The sequence below is a fragment of the Mauremys reevesii genome, linkage group 10, assembly GCF_016161935.1.
Source record: "Mauremys reevesii isolate NIE-2019 linkage group 10, ASM1616193v1, whole genome shotgun sequence".
Taxonomy (NCBI): domain Eukaryota; kingdom Metazoa; phylum Chordata; order Testudines; family Geoemydidae; genus Mauremys; species Mauremys reevesii.
Window position 1 is genome coordinate 69,773,480 of NC_052632.1, and position 13,448 is coordinate 69,786,927.

Genomic DNA, 13,448 nt, shown 5'->3' on the forward strand with positions numbered 1-13,448 from the left:
CTGGGAGAGGGCTGAGGCGGGGGCTTGGGATGCAGGAGGGGGTGAGGGTGGAAGTTCTGGGAGGGAGTTTGGGTGCAGGAGGAGACTCCAGGCTGGGGCAGAGTGTTTGGGTGCAGGAGGGGGTAAGGGGTGCTGGCTCCAGGAGGAAGGTACGGGGTGCAGGAGGGGGTAAGGGGTGCTAGCTCCAGGAGGAGGTAGGGGGTGCAGGAGGGGATATGGGGTGTTGGCTCTGGGAGGGGGCTCGGCTGGGGCAGGGGTTTGGGGTGCAGGAGGTGGTATGATGCCTGCTTGCCCTGGCCCCACACCACTCCCAGAAGCGGCCAGCATGGCCCCACAGCCCCAGAGGTGTAAGGTGGGGAGCAGAGGTCTCCACATGCTGCTCCTACCTGCAAGCACCACCCCCACAGCTCCCATTGGTCAGGAACAGGGAACTCTGGCCAATGGGAGTTGTGTTAGCCCCTTCCAGAAGCAGCATGGGGCCGGGGCTGCCCGAAGTAAGTGCCGTCCCCTTCAATGGGCAGGTTCTGAATAGCTCTTCCCAGGGGCGGCTCTAGGAATTTGGCCGCCCCAAGCATGGCGGCATGCCGCAGGGGGCGTGCTACCGGTCTCGCGGCTCCGGGGGACCTCTTGCAGGCATGCCTGTGGGAGGTCCGCTGGTCCTGCGGCTCCGGTGGACCTCCCGCAGGCATGACTGTGGAAGGTCCGCCGGAGCTGCCTGCCGCCCTCCCGGCAAAATGCTGCCCCAAGCGCGCGCTTAGCGCGCTGGGGTCTGGAGCCAGCCCTGGCTCTTCCATCACCCAGCCTGCAGCCTCCCGGAGCCAGCCCCTCAAACCCCTGCCCCAGCCCTGAGCCCCTTCCCAGAACCAGCCCCCCATACACCCTCCTGCACCCTAAGCCTGAGCCCTGAGCCCCTTCCCAGAGCCCACACCTCCTGCCTTAGCTGCAGCCCCACTGCCGCCGGAGAGCGCAATCGACAGGGAGCCGCACTTAGGGTCCATGGGATCCGCCACTGGCTCACAGGCCTTGCAGTGAAGAACACTGCTGTAGGATAGATGAAACTGAAATGACTCCAGCTAATTTGAGGCAAAACTGGCAAGTGATATTTTGCGGATGCCTTAGTGGACCAAACCAGCTCCAATCCTCCAGTGTGGCAAATCCCTTTCGGCAGTACTGCTCAGCTCCCTTGAAGATCATTGACTGCAGTGGGAGTTTAGGGTGCTCAGCACCTCGCAGGAGCAGACATTTGACTCTCAGTGCATGACATTCTAATTGGTTCTATGTAATCTTTATGTTTGCTAATAACATTCATAAGACTTTGTTTAGCTGGTTACTGGCCTGTTGAATTTATGATCCTTGTAGGGACATCAGAAAATGTCACTCTGCTGCCATATCAGTAGTTATCCCTGTCTCTGAATTTTAACATTGTGTGCCAGATTCTTAGCTGGTGTAAATCAGTATAACTCTATTGATGTCAATGAAGCTACCTGGATTTATACCAGCTGAAGGTCTGGCCCTGTAACTTGACCTCCATTTTTTTTTCTTTTTAACTTCCCACACCTGTACTGTTTGTAAAGAGGAAGAAACATTTTTTCTTTGGCCTACTGACATGACTCTCAAACTGCTTTTCCTAGGTGAGTTGTATACAGAAGCAGCAGAAGCGGCAATACAAGCCATGAAGGGCAGATTGGCAAATCAATACTACCAGAAAGCTGAAGAAGCTTGGGCAATGATGGAGGAATGAAACTTCAAATGAGGCAGCTCTTGTATATTAAAAATAATTTTTTATAGACTGTTACTTTGCAAAAAAAAAAAAAAGATGTATTTTTATGTGTTGTTACTGATTTGTGTTTTTCATATTTTAATTTTCTAATTTTATTCTGAGGGGAAAAAATATACAAATGTAGGTTGTATTTTGGGGATGCTATAATGTAGTTTTACCTATACTTCAAAGCTGCAGTATCTATGAACTTGATCTTTTATAACTTTTAACTGTTATATGTGAGGAGCCTGATTAATTTCAGAAAAATGAAGCTGATGTCAGCTTGCGTTGTACACTTTTGTTTTACATAGCACATTATCAGTGTGTTTATTTCTTTTGGTTACTCCTCTTCTTCCCCTCCTCACAAAAACCAAACATTTCTAAGTTCAAAGCACTTCTACAACAGTATTTGGTTTACTTCAAGCACTTCTTCATTTTCCATGTAAACATACATGCAGAAATTCCCTTTTTTAATTCCCCTTGTGAAATAAACCCAAAAACCAGCGCAATCAGGAATGGAATTATGCTAATAACACTCTTTACAATGCAGTTCTCTATAAAAATGGTATCATTGGAGGCACCATGTTTATTTTCTTCCTTAAGTGATTTGAGATGCCGTCTTTTCAGTTTGCAAATGAAAAAATGCTTTTTCTAAGTGCTCGCCTTGAAAATCAAGCTGGGACTTGAAAGTCAAGATGGTTTCTCTTTAGGTCACTCATCACCAACAATACAAATTCCGCAGTCAGAACTTAGCTAACAATTCTCTCTCTAGCTCCCTCTCCCACATCTGTATGGCCTCTGAAAAGAAGTAAAAACTTATTTCAGTCAGAAAAGTAGCTATAACTCTGAATACACACAGGGAGAGCAGGTCCATTGAATATAGGCATGCCATTTTTATGTAGCAGACCTGTACTTTAAAAGTTGTAGGGTAAAATCCTGGGTCTGTTGAAATCTGTGGCAAAATGCCAATGACTTTTATGGGGCCAAGATTTCACCGAGGGCTAGTCTACACTTGAAATGCTACAGTGGCATAGCTGCTGCTCTAGTGCTTTGTTATAGACACAACCTAACCCCTCCCATTGGCATAGATAATCTTAACTACATAAGTGAGGGGTGTGGATTTTTCACACTCCTGACTGATGTAGCTGGGTCGAGCTGATTTCATTGTGTAGACCAGGCACAATAGTAAATGGAGATTTTTTTTTTGGCAACATTTTCTATTGTATCTTATTGTCCTAATACAATAATCTAAGTTGCATATCACCCTACTGGACTTATGATGTGCGTCTTATAAGATAGCATAAAAAAGTCTGTAGTCTATTGATTTCTTGGTATCATTTAGTTCTTCCAGTGACATCACCATTCACAGTGCATTTAACATTAAGAAATACGCGTCCCAACCATTTCAATATAGGGACATTTAAAGAGGTTAGAGAAACTGACATGCATGTACATTTACTAGCCCTCTATTCTAAATAATTTTGTGCTTAGGTTATGTAAAAAGCATTCAGACTATAATTACTGTACAATAGATTTAAGCTGTTTGCTGAATAATCTATTCAGCAGCTCAGTAAAATTTGAGTTTACTGATTCACTAAATAATAGCCATAAAGGTACAAAGTTAATCTTCTGTTGTACTAGTGATTCATAGTCTGTAGTTGCAGCAAAGAGTCTTGTGGCACCTTATAGACTAACAGACATTTTGGAGCATGAGCTTTCATGGGTGAATACCCACTTCGTCGGTAGTTGCACACATGAGTTTTGGCCCCCTCTGATGTTCACGCTAAGATATCCTAAAGGATCTGTTTTTCACAAGTCAATAAGAACATATTAAAAAGGATTTATATACCTATTTGTTAAAGAAAAACATTTGTGCTGGTTGCCAAAAAAACAACAACAACAACAAAAACCTCAATCTCATTAGATACCATCTAAGAGAGAATCTTAGACTAAGCTCATAGTTTTATTTCAAGAGTCCAGTGCCATCTGTACAGCAACTGGATCTATTTCTTGGTCTTATTTATTAGTTCTGATTTTGAGGTGTTTAAGATTGATTGATAGATTACTGTCATCATGGGACATGCAGCTGCAGGGTGGGTCCTTTTATCTTCTGAGAGTGTAGGTTGACACAAGGGTTAGGATGACAGTGTCATTCTTAAGGGAAGATAGTGATGAATATTTACTATTGCTCCAGCAAAGTGTTTAAGCACATGATTGATTGAAGCCCATTGATTTCAATGGGACTTCTGCCGTGCTTACAGTAAAGCACACGTTTAAATTATTTGATGGATTGGATCAGTCAAGTGTTACACCTTTTTCTTCTGTGTGTAGAGTGGATCTTCTCTGGGGCCATCTTGGATACACAGAATCACCAATTGTTATTTAAAGTCAGATAGCTGGGATGTTCTTAATGGGAAACTGCAGTTTAGGTTTAAGATTTTTGGCATTTTTTCATCATCTAATTTCAGAGATTGTTTAGGGGCAAATCCTACCCCTTCCTCTGTAGCATGCACAGCGCTCCATTTGAAATGGAATAGGTGCAGTTCTGCTGTACTCCATTTGATATGGAATGGGAGCACAGAATGTGGTGATACCCATAGATAGGGGTGAGCATGTTCATGAGCAACACTTCCTTAATTACTTCATTCCCTCCCTCTGGGAAGCACAGTTGCAAGAAAATGTCAGCTCTGAGAGACAACTGCATCATTCAATCATGGAAACAGTGGAATAGTGACAGGCATTTATGTATATCTACGGAAAAATATTGGAACAATGTGCATACAGTCTACAAGCCGCTCGCACACTGTAGGCACTATATAAATAAATAATATAGATAGTATATATTTTTATTGTAAAGGTATAAAAGCTAATCATTGTAGTTTTCCTTTACAAAGAAGAGATGATGTAGCTAACAAACACTTGCCCTCTATAAGAAAAGGAGGAGATTTGAGTGTTTAATTTCAAAATATAAACATAGGGCTCAAAGAGGGTAATTATTAACACCTTTTGGCATGCAGATTAATTCACTGAATTGTGTTATTGGTATAATTACAGAAACTTCTTCATAGATTTGAGGCATATGAAGTTATACAACTCAACAGGCAAAATATTGTCATTGTTAATACTTCGTCTTTAAAATCTTACATTTTGTTACTGATTTAGTTTACTTGGCACAAACGGTATCTTATAGGTATTTTGGTGTACAACAGACATGACAGTCAATTTTTTAATTAAATTTATGTTTACAGAAATATGCACAACATATTTTATGCAATTCCTTAAAAGAGAAAAGTATGTTTTTTGACAAACTGTTTGGAATGATCTTGCTGCATACTGTATTTTTAATCAATTCACAATGAACAAATAAAATATATTTTTTAAAAATGTGAAAACAAAATAAAGATGGGGCCCAGACATGGAGAATTGAACCAGGCAATAAATTCCATTGACTTCAGTGGGAATTTTGCCTGAGCAAGGACAGCAGAATTGGGGCCCCTTTTTTTTTTTTTGCATGTAAGAAATGCAGAAATTGTTCGTTTGCATCACTTATTCATGTCATTCAGTTTTATTGGTTTTGCTTTGCCAAATAAAGTTTTCTTTTTGTCTCATTCTGTAGTAGAACATCATTGCATTTTTTTGTTTTTTATTTGCCTCAGTTATGATTTACTATTGCAATCTCTGAAATATTCTCTACATTATTTTTATTATCTAGCCCTGATCCCAACTGCTTTTGATGGTCAGTAATAAATTAGTAGGAAAAAAAACACACTGTGTATATCAAGAAAATTACTGTTTTTGCAAAAGGGATAAATGTATCATGTGCAGTCACATTTACATGCAATTACATCTGCGTGTGATGTAGATAAAATAAGAGACTTAAGACCCAATGCTGAAGGCCTAACTTGGGCAAAATGCCCACTAAGGTATCCTTATGCAGTAATCCAACCTTTGTGCAGCTCTGAAGCCAATGAGGGTTTTGTCTGAATGAAGAATGCAGGATCTTAGGCCTGGTCTACATATGCATTTTGTACCAGTATAACTATTTATTTTACTGGTATAGTTACACTGGTACAACCCCTAGTGTGGATGCAGTTATCCAGGTATAAAGGTGCCTTCTACCAATATAACTTCTCCCCCACTTTTATGCCATTATAACTGCATCCATGCTAGGGGAACTATATCAGTAGAGTTAAAGCAGTACAACTCTGTCCCATGGTGGAGATACTTAAAATAATGGGACTTTGTAGCATAGGAGCCTATATCTGTGTTCCTTCATCAAGCAAATTCACTGTCAGCAGGACTTTTGCTGGATTAAGAATGGTAGAATTCAGCATTAGATGTCTATTCTTTATTTGAAGCTGGTATCAAGTCTTTTTAATGAGCAGTAGGCAAGTGCAACAAGAGAAATATAGATGGTTTAATTCAGAAATCTTTATTTGTATCACAGTGATGGCACATAAAAGTCCAGTTAAGCAATATACATTGGCAGTATTTCTATCTCTTAATTACATAGACTGCACAACTCCCTTGGGTCTGATTCTGATCTCCTGTTTACTCTGGTGTAACTCCACTGCTCTCAGTAGAGTTACTCCTGATTGACACCAGTGTTTCTTAGATTAGAGATGGGCCAAAATCAGAATCTCATATTTGAATCCCTTTGGATTTCGGGAAGATGGGTCAGGATGAGAGTCTGAACCTGGGCTTTTGGCTGTGAGGTAGATCTGCTCTGTTTTCTAGTTTCAGATGTGGCAAGAAGGTCTGGATGGTGGGTATCTCACAGAAAGAGCAGGCCTCACATGAGATTTCCACCGTTTGGGGCCCAAATACCATGAGATTAGCTCACAAGAGTTCTAACCTGGAACTTAGTCTCAACATAATCTCAATGTGAGTTTGCTCAGACCATCTTTGCTTTAACTAGTCATGGAATACTAAAGTGGTCTAACAAAGAAGATAGCTTGATTATAACATCTGAATTTTCCAAGCAAGCTTCTGTATTTAGATCACAAAGGACCGCATATCTTCCCCCCACCATACCCTCTTTGGAGGGGGGAACAGTCACTCCTGTCCATATTTAACCCCAGAGGTGGAGTCTCTGCTTTGCTGAGCCTATTTGCCATGAATGGTTCATGTGAATACTGTTGGGAGCACTGACTATCCTCTAATGCAGCGGTTCTCAACCTGTTTACTGCTGTGAGCCGCATATGTGGCCCACAATGTGTTATATGGGCCACTTCCAACACTACCTCTATGCCGTGAGGATGTCACACGGGCCGCAGCACTGTGCTGGCTGGGCCACAGGTTGAGAGTCACTGCTCTAGTGTGTCAGGGAAGAATTTAAAAGTGGCCACGCTGCCACAGACTAGGGCCATATCTATGCTACAAACTTTTGCCGCCACAAGTTATGTCAGCATAAAGCCACCACAGTTAGTACATTGATTGTGCCCATGCGTACTTGGCTTCTTGTGTCAGTGCTGCGCGTACCCACCTGGAGTGTTTGCTTCCCGCCCTGGGGTTAGGGTTCCTAAGGGTAGGGCACTTAGAGCTAGGGTTAGAGTTCCTATGAGTACGGCTTCCTGCCCTAGGGTTAGAGTTCCTAACGGTAGGTCACTTCAAGCTAGGGTTAGGGTTCCTATAGGTAGGGCAATTGGAGCTAGGATTAGGGTTCCTACGGGGAGGGCATTTGGAGCTAGGGTCAGGGTTCCCATGGGTAGAGCTTCCTGCCCTAGGGTTAGGGTTCCTAAGGATAGGGCACTTGGAGCTAGGGTTAGGGTTCCTATGGGTAGGGCACCCCGCCCTAGGGTTAGGGTTCCTATGGCTAGGGCACTTGGACCTAGGGTTAGTGATCCTATGGGTAGGGCTTTCCGCCCTAGAGTTAGGGTTCCTACGGGTAGGGCACTTGGAGCTAGGGTGAGGGTTCCTAAGGGTAAGGCACTTGAATCTAGGGTTAGGGTTCCTATGGGTAGGGCACTTGGAGCTAGGGTTCCGGTTCCTATGGGAAGGGCGCCCCGCCCTAGGGTTAGGATTCCTATGGGTAGGCCACTTAGGCTAGGGTTAGTTTTCCTATGGGATGGCACTTGTAACTAGGGTTAGTGATCCTATGGGTAGGGCTTCCCGCCCTAGGGTTACGGTTCCTATGAATAGGGCACTTGGAGTTACGGTAAGGGTTCCTATGGGTATAGCACTTGGAGCTAGGCTTAGGGTTTCTATGGGTAAGGCTTCCCACCCTAGGGTTAGGGTTCCTAAGGGTAGAGCACTTGGATCTAGGGTTAGGGTTTCTATGGGTAGGGCTTCCCACCTTAGGGTTAGGGTTCCTAAGGGTAGGCCACTTGGATCTAGGGTTAGGGTTTCTATGGGTAGGGCTTCCCACCTTAGGGTTAGGGTTCCTAAGGGTAGGCCACTTGGAGCTAGGATTAGGGTTCCTATGGATAGGGCTTCCCATCCTAGGGTTAGAGTTTCTATGGGTAGGTCACTTGGAGCTAAGGTTTGGGTTCCTATGGGTAGGGCTTCCCGCCCTAGGGTTAGGGTTCCTAAGGGTAGGGTACTTGGAGCTAGGGTTAGGGTTCCTGTGGGTAGGGCACTTGGAGCTACGGTTAGGGTTCCTATGTGTATGGCTTCCCATCCTAGGGTTAGGGTTCCTATGTGTATGGCTTTCCATCCTAGGGTTAGGGTTCCTATGGGTAGGGCTCTTGGAACTAGGGTTAGGGTTCCTAAGGGTAGGGCACTTGGAGCTAGCTTTAGGGTTCCTATGGGCAGGGCTTCCCGCCCTAGGGTTAGGGTTCCTCTGGGTAGGGCATTTGGAGCTAGGGTTAGGATTCTGACAGGTAGAGCACCCCGCCCTAGGGTTAGGGTTCATATGGGTAGGATACTTGGAGCTAGGGTTAGGGTTCCTATGGGTCAGGCACTTGGAGCTAGGGTTTGTGATCCTATGGGTAGGGTTTCCCGCCCTAGAGTTAGGGTTCCTACGGGTAGGTCACTTGGAGCTAAGGTTTGGGTTCCTATGGGTAGGGCACTTGGAGCTAGGGTTACAGTTCCTATGGGTAGGGCTTCGCGCCCTAGGGTTAGGGTTCATAAGGGCAGGGCCGGCTTTAGGCCAACCTGGTGGCACTCCGGTTCCTATGGGCAGGCCAGTCCTTCACTTGCTCTGGGTCTTCAGCGGCACTTTGGCAGCGGGTCCTTCAGTGCCATCAAACACCTGGAGCAAGTGAAGGTGTTCCTATGGTGGGCCCCCACCCTAAAGCCGGCCCTGCATAAGGGTAGGGCACTTGGAGCTATGGTAAGGGTTCCTATGGGTAGGGCACTTCGAGCTAGGGTTAGGGTTTCTATGGGGAGGGCACTTAGAGCTGGAGTTAGGTTTCCTATGGGTAGAGCGCCCCACCCTAGGGTTAGGGTTCTAAGGGTAGGGCACTTGGAGCTAGGGTTAGGGTTCCTTTGGGTAGGGTACTTGGAGCTCGGGTTAGGGTTCCTATGGGTAGGGCTTCCTGCTTCCTGCCCTAGGGTTAGGGTTCCTAAGGGTAGGGCACTTGGAGCTAGGGTTAGGGTTCCTATGGGTAGGGCTTCCCGCACCAGGATTAGGGTTCCTAAGGGTAGGGCACTTGGAGCTAGGCTTAGGGTTCCTATGGGTAGGGCACCCCACCCTAGGGTTGGGGTTTCCTAGGGGAGGGCACTTGGAGCTAGGGTTAGGGTTCCTTTGGGCAGGGCACTTGGAGCTCAGGTTAGGGTTCCTATGGGTAGGGCTTCCCACCCTAGGGTTGGGGTTTCCTAGGGGAGGGCCGGCTTTAGGAAGTATGGGGCCCAGTTCAAACAGTTTCGACGGGGCCCTGGCAGGGATGACTTAAAACAACCCCAAATGTAAAAAAACACTTGGTGCTCGTATTCACCGGGCTGAGCGCTGAGTCTTTGGCGGCACTTCGGCGGTGGGTCCTTCACTTGTTCCAGTTCTCCAGCGGCACTGAAGGACCCGCCACCGAAGTATCAGAGTAAGTGAAGGACCCACTGGTGAAGTACCGTCAAAGACCCGGAGAGAGTGAAGGACCCACCGGTGAAGTGCCGCTGAAGACCCAAAGTGCCGCCAGGTAAGTAAAAATTAAAAAGGTGCCTCTAGCCAGGGAAGGGATTCTCACTGGGCGCGGGGCCCAATTTCGGGGGAATTGGTAGAATAGGCCTAAAGCCAGCCCTGACCGCATTGTTTCACTGTATTCCAATTATCTGATATGTATTGTGACATCACATTACAACGCTGTACTGGGATATTGTTCTGTGAAGGCTTGACACTGCATTGTGATGATCTATTGCCTCAGCTTGGTGCCACATTGGAACCGTGGAATGTCCACATTATTTATGAGCTTTGGGACATCCCTCCAGAACTTCCGTCTGCTTGAGGCTCTGGAATAATTGCTCTAATTAATGCCATGTAAATGCAAAAATACTGATTAGCTATTCTTAACTGTTAGTACCTATTGCTAAGCCATATAATTTTTATTACCTTGGTCACTGCTTTGAGCTTAACCATGTATCTGAGTTGCAAACTAGCTTACCCTCTGAAAAAGACTCTTAAAAAAGGATTTTAATGGAAGCAAGGGCTCAGCTCTCCATCTCTGTGTAAAAGACCTCTCCGTAACTGAGTATACATCAAATAATTTAAAAAAACAAAAACAAAAAAAAAGAAGAGCTGAGATGAATAAAGCATTCAAGCCCATTTTCTGTATCAAGGTAGCGTGGCCGAGCGGTCTAAGGCGCTGGATTAAGGCTCCAGTCTCTTCGGGGGCGTGGGTTCGAATCCCACCGCTGCCACAAGGCTTTTGTGCCTCCGTGTTTTGCAGGGAATATAGGGATCGCACAGCGCCGCCTGGTGCTACACTGAGAAGTTTATCCCCGCCTGGGAAGCATTGTGGGTAAGAGGAGGAACTAGTCTCCCCACGTGTCTGCTGCCGGAGTTACATCAACATGGCTGCTGCATGAGAGCCCCTGGGACCTGCACACACATTGCAACACGCCGAAGGGGGGATCGGTGGCCTCCGCTGCCCCTGGAGTCTGCGCCACGAGGTAGGGGGAGCGTGTGTGGTCCATTGTCCCTGCCCTAGGGCTGCACAGGGCGTTACAGCTGTTGTGGGGCGCGTTCCTCCGCAAGGCCTGGGCTGGGGTGCGCTCTGCCTGCTGCAAATCCTGTGCATGAGCTAAAAACTCTCCCAGGAGTCTGAACTCATTGCACGTAAAAAAGCGCCTGGACAGTGGGCTCTGGGAATAGCTGGTCGGGGTCCGGGGCTGGGTGTGTGCCGCGAAGCCCCGCTTTCCCCCGCGGCAGGAGCTTGCCTGATTCGAGGGTGATTGAACAAATTCACATTCTTGTTCACTTATAATCTTCCTTTTTTTCCCTTCCTCTCTTCTGTGTGTGGTTTGCAGTCTGCTCTCCCTGAGATTGCTGCATGGTTACATCAGCCATCTCAGTCACAGTCTGACACCAAAGGCTGGTTATGTTTGAAGGCAAGGATTAAAAAAAAGAGTTGGCATCCTCTTTGCCCTCAAAGTATCCCAGAAATATGAGAGTCAGCTTTAATGTGAGGTTTTGGTGGGTTTGGAATCTCTATTCCCTGAGGTTATGTGGTTACAGCCATCTCTTTGGGGAGGCTTATTCCCCCACCCCAACCCCAGAAAAGTAAGCAGAGTTTGATAATCTCCACTCCTTCCAACTACTCCCAGTATCCTGGTAGAGTGACTGGTGAATTGCACAAGTACACACATCTCTTTCTGGCCATCTGTTTTGTGGCTTATTTAGGAAGAGCACTGCATCCTGTCTCATAACAGGTTTCAGAGTGGTAGCCGTGTTAGTCTGTATCAGCAAAAAGAACAAGGAATACTTGTGTCACCCTAGAGACTAACACATTTATTTGGGCATAAGCTTTCATGGGCTAAAACCCACACCATCGGATGCATGCCCTGGAACCTATTTTGTTAGTGTTCTCTGTGTAGATATATATATATATATATATCTTCCTACTGTATTTTCCACTGCATGCATCCGATGAAGTGGGTTTTAGCCCACGAAAGCCTATGCCCAAATAAATTTGTTTGTCTCATAAGTTACCAAGTCATTCTTGCTCAGAGCAGGATTTTTGCAATCAATAATCTGAACCTGTATTTTAAATCCTGGCTGAAGATTTTTAGCTTGCCTTTTCCTCCCGTTTACTGTTAGCATTGTGCTGGGAGGAAGTCGGTTTACAAGTTGCCAAAAATAAGAATTTAAAAAAAAACAAACCCCTCTATGCCAGAGAGAGTGGCGGTCTGTATGAGGGCCCAGCCTGGCTCAGCAGCTGCTGGGTACTCTGTGCCGGTGATATGGAGCTTTCACTGACTCATTGATCAGGTGACCTACTCTATGTACTGAGTTTGTTTTAATCACTTATGCTGTCGTTAGACGGAAGTTATTTGCTGATTGTATTCATCCATCTCACCTGATGCTAAAAGAACAGGTTTAACACTTTGTACACAAAATATGGAAATGTTAAGGGTTTAAAAGGTGATGCATGTGTAATTTAGCTTACAGTGCAGCCTCTTTAAATCCTGACTATATTAGCCTGCCTGGCTGTAGTACCCTAAGTGGAAATAGAAGCCTTGGAACACAGGAAGTCCCAATATTTTGGTTAATTAACAAAATGTGGTTTTGCAGAACTATTTATGGATGGGCAAAAGGAGGAAGAGGTGAAATAAAGAACCTTGTAAACATTCAGTTCAGTTGTCTTTCTGCAGCTTACCAACCGGCATAGGCTCTATGCTGAACATAAACTAATCAGGATCAGGGCCAGTGTTTGAATGAGAGACCTCTAAGAAAAACCTGGGTGCTACAGGACATGACATTGGTAATTCCCTCTTTATTGGTAATGAGCCAGAGCTTCAGTATATGATTAGGACAGTGGTTCTCATCCTTGTCCATAGCATGACCCCATGATACACCAGAAAAATGTTTCAGGTCTCCCCATCCCTCAATAATTTCAGGAACCCCTCCCATCTAACTGTAAAGAGAAGCAGGCTAGTTGTGAGCTGCTGGCTCTGTTTGTACACCCCAAGTTAACAACCCCTATATGAGGGGGCACTGTGAGAATGGAGATGCCATCTTTCAGATGAGACAAAACGGAGTCCACTTGTGGCCATTTAAGATCCCATGGCATTATTATAAGAATGAGAATAGATGTGTTACCCCAGTATCCTGGCTAAACTTGAACTTGGGGCAATGGCATTCTCTCTCATTAAATGCTACTTTCAGTTTAAATTGGATAGAATATGCTTCAGTTGTTCTAAATTGGGAGGCTGTTAACCAGCTGCTTCATTCCATCCCAGTTAGCAGTGTTTCACGGTAGGCCAAGTTAGAGCTTTGTGTGTATTACCTACAGGTGTTTAGGGTGTTTTGAAAATTAATTAACAACTAACAACGAACTCTTTAGATGGAAGTCCCTTTAGCAATCCAAAAGCTACCTAAAATTATTTGAGCTACGGTATCTACTAAATTGTAAGTTGTATGCTTTTTCTCCCAGTGTTTATCTTAATTTCATTCCATTACTCTTTCCACCATTCATGAATTCTTCTTCTGGTTACTGTATTTCTCCTGAAAAGGTCTCTCTCAGACCTGTCTGTATGTCTTCCCATACTAAATGCCTGAATCTAATTCCATTTAATTTCCTTCATTGTAGAAAGTTGT

The 13,448-nt window shown here is 45.1% G+C and overlaps 2 protein-coding genes and 1 non-coding gene across 6 annotated transcripts in view; all 3 read left to right on the forward strand.

The window, feature by feature from the left end:
• The window catches only part of EEF2K (eukaryotic elongation factor 2 kinase), a 46,231-nt gene extending 41,666 nt beyond the window's left edge, over nucleotides 1-4,565 (forward strand). For all 3 annotated transcript variants that reach the window (XM_039492662.1, XM_039492663.1, XM_039492664.1), the window contains one exon: nucleotides 1,632-4,565. In XM_039492662.1, coding sequence (XP_039348596.1) covers nucleotides 1,632-1,741 — 110 coding nt within the window. In that variant the 3' untranslated portion in view covers nucleotides 1,742-4,565. The remainder of the gene's footprint in view (nucleotides 1-1,631) is intronic.
• Nucleotides 4,566-10,467: 5,902 nt separating this feature from the next.
• TRNAL-AAG lies at nucleotides 10,468-10,549 on the forward strand. The gene has a single exon. It is a non-coding gene; the product is annotated as a tRNA-Leu (tRNA).
• Nucleotides 10,550-10,626: 77 nt separating this feature from the next.
• Nucleotides 10,627-13,448, forward strand: part of POLR3E (RNA polymerase III subunit E) — a 38,531-nt gene continuing 35,709 nt past the window's right edge. The window contains exon 1 of one of the 2 annotated variants that reach the window (XM_039491072.1): nucleotides 10,627-10,801. Coding sequence is in view for 1 of the 2 variants with exons in the window: in XM_039491071.1 (XP_039347005.1) it covers nucleotides 12,604-12,612 (9 nt within the window). In the remaining variant the exon portion in view is untranslated. Of the gene's footprint in view, nucleotides 10,802-12,552; nucleotides 12,613-13,448 lie in introns of those variants that run through there. The other variant, XM_039491071.1, reaches the window with a different exon arrangement.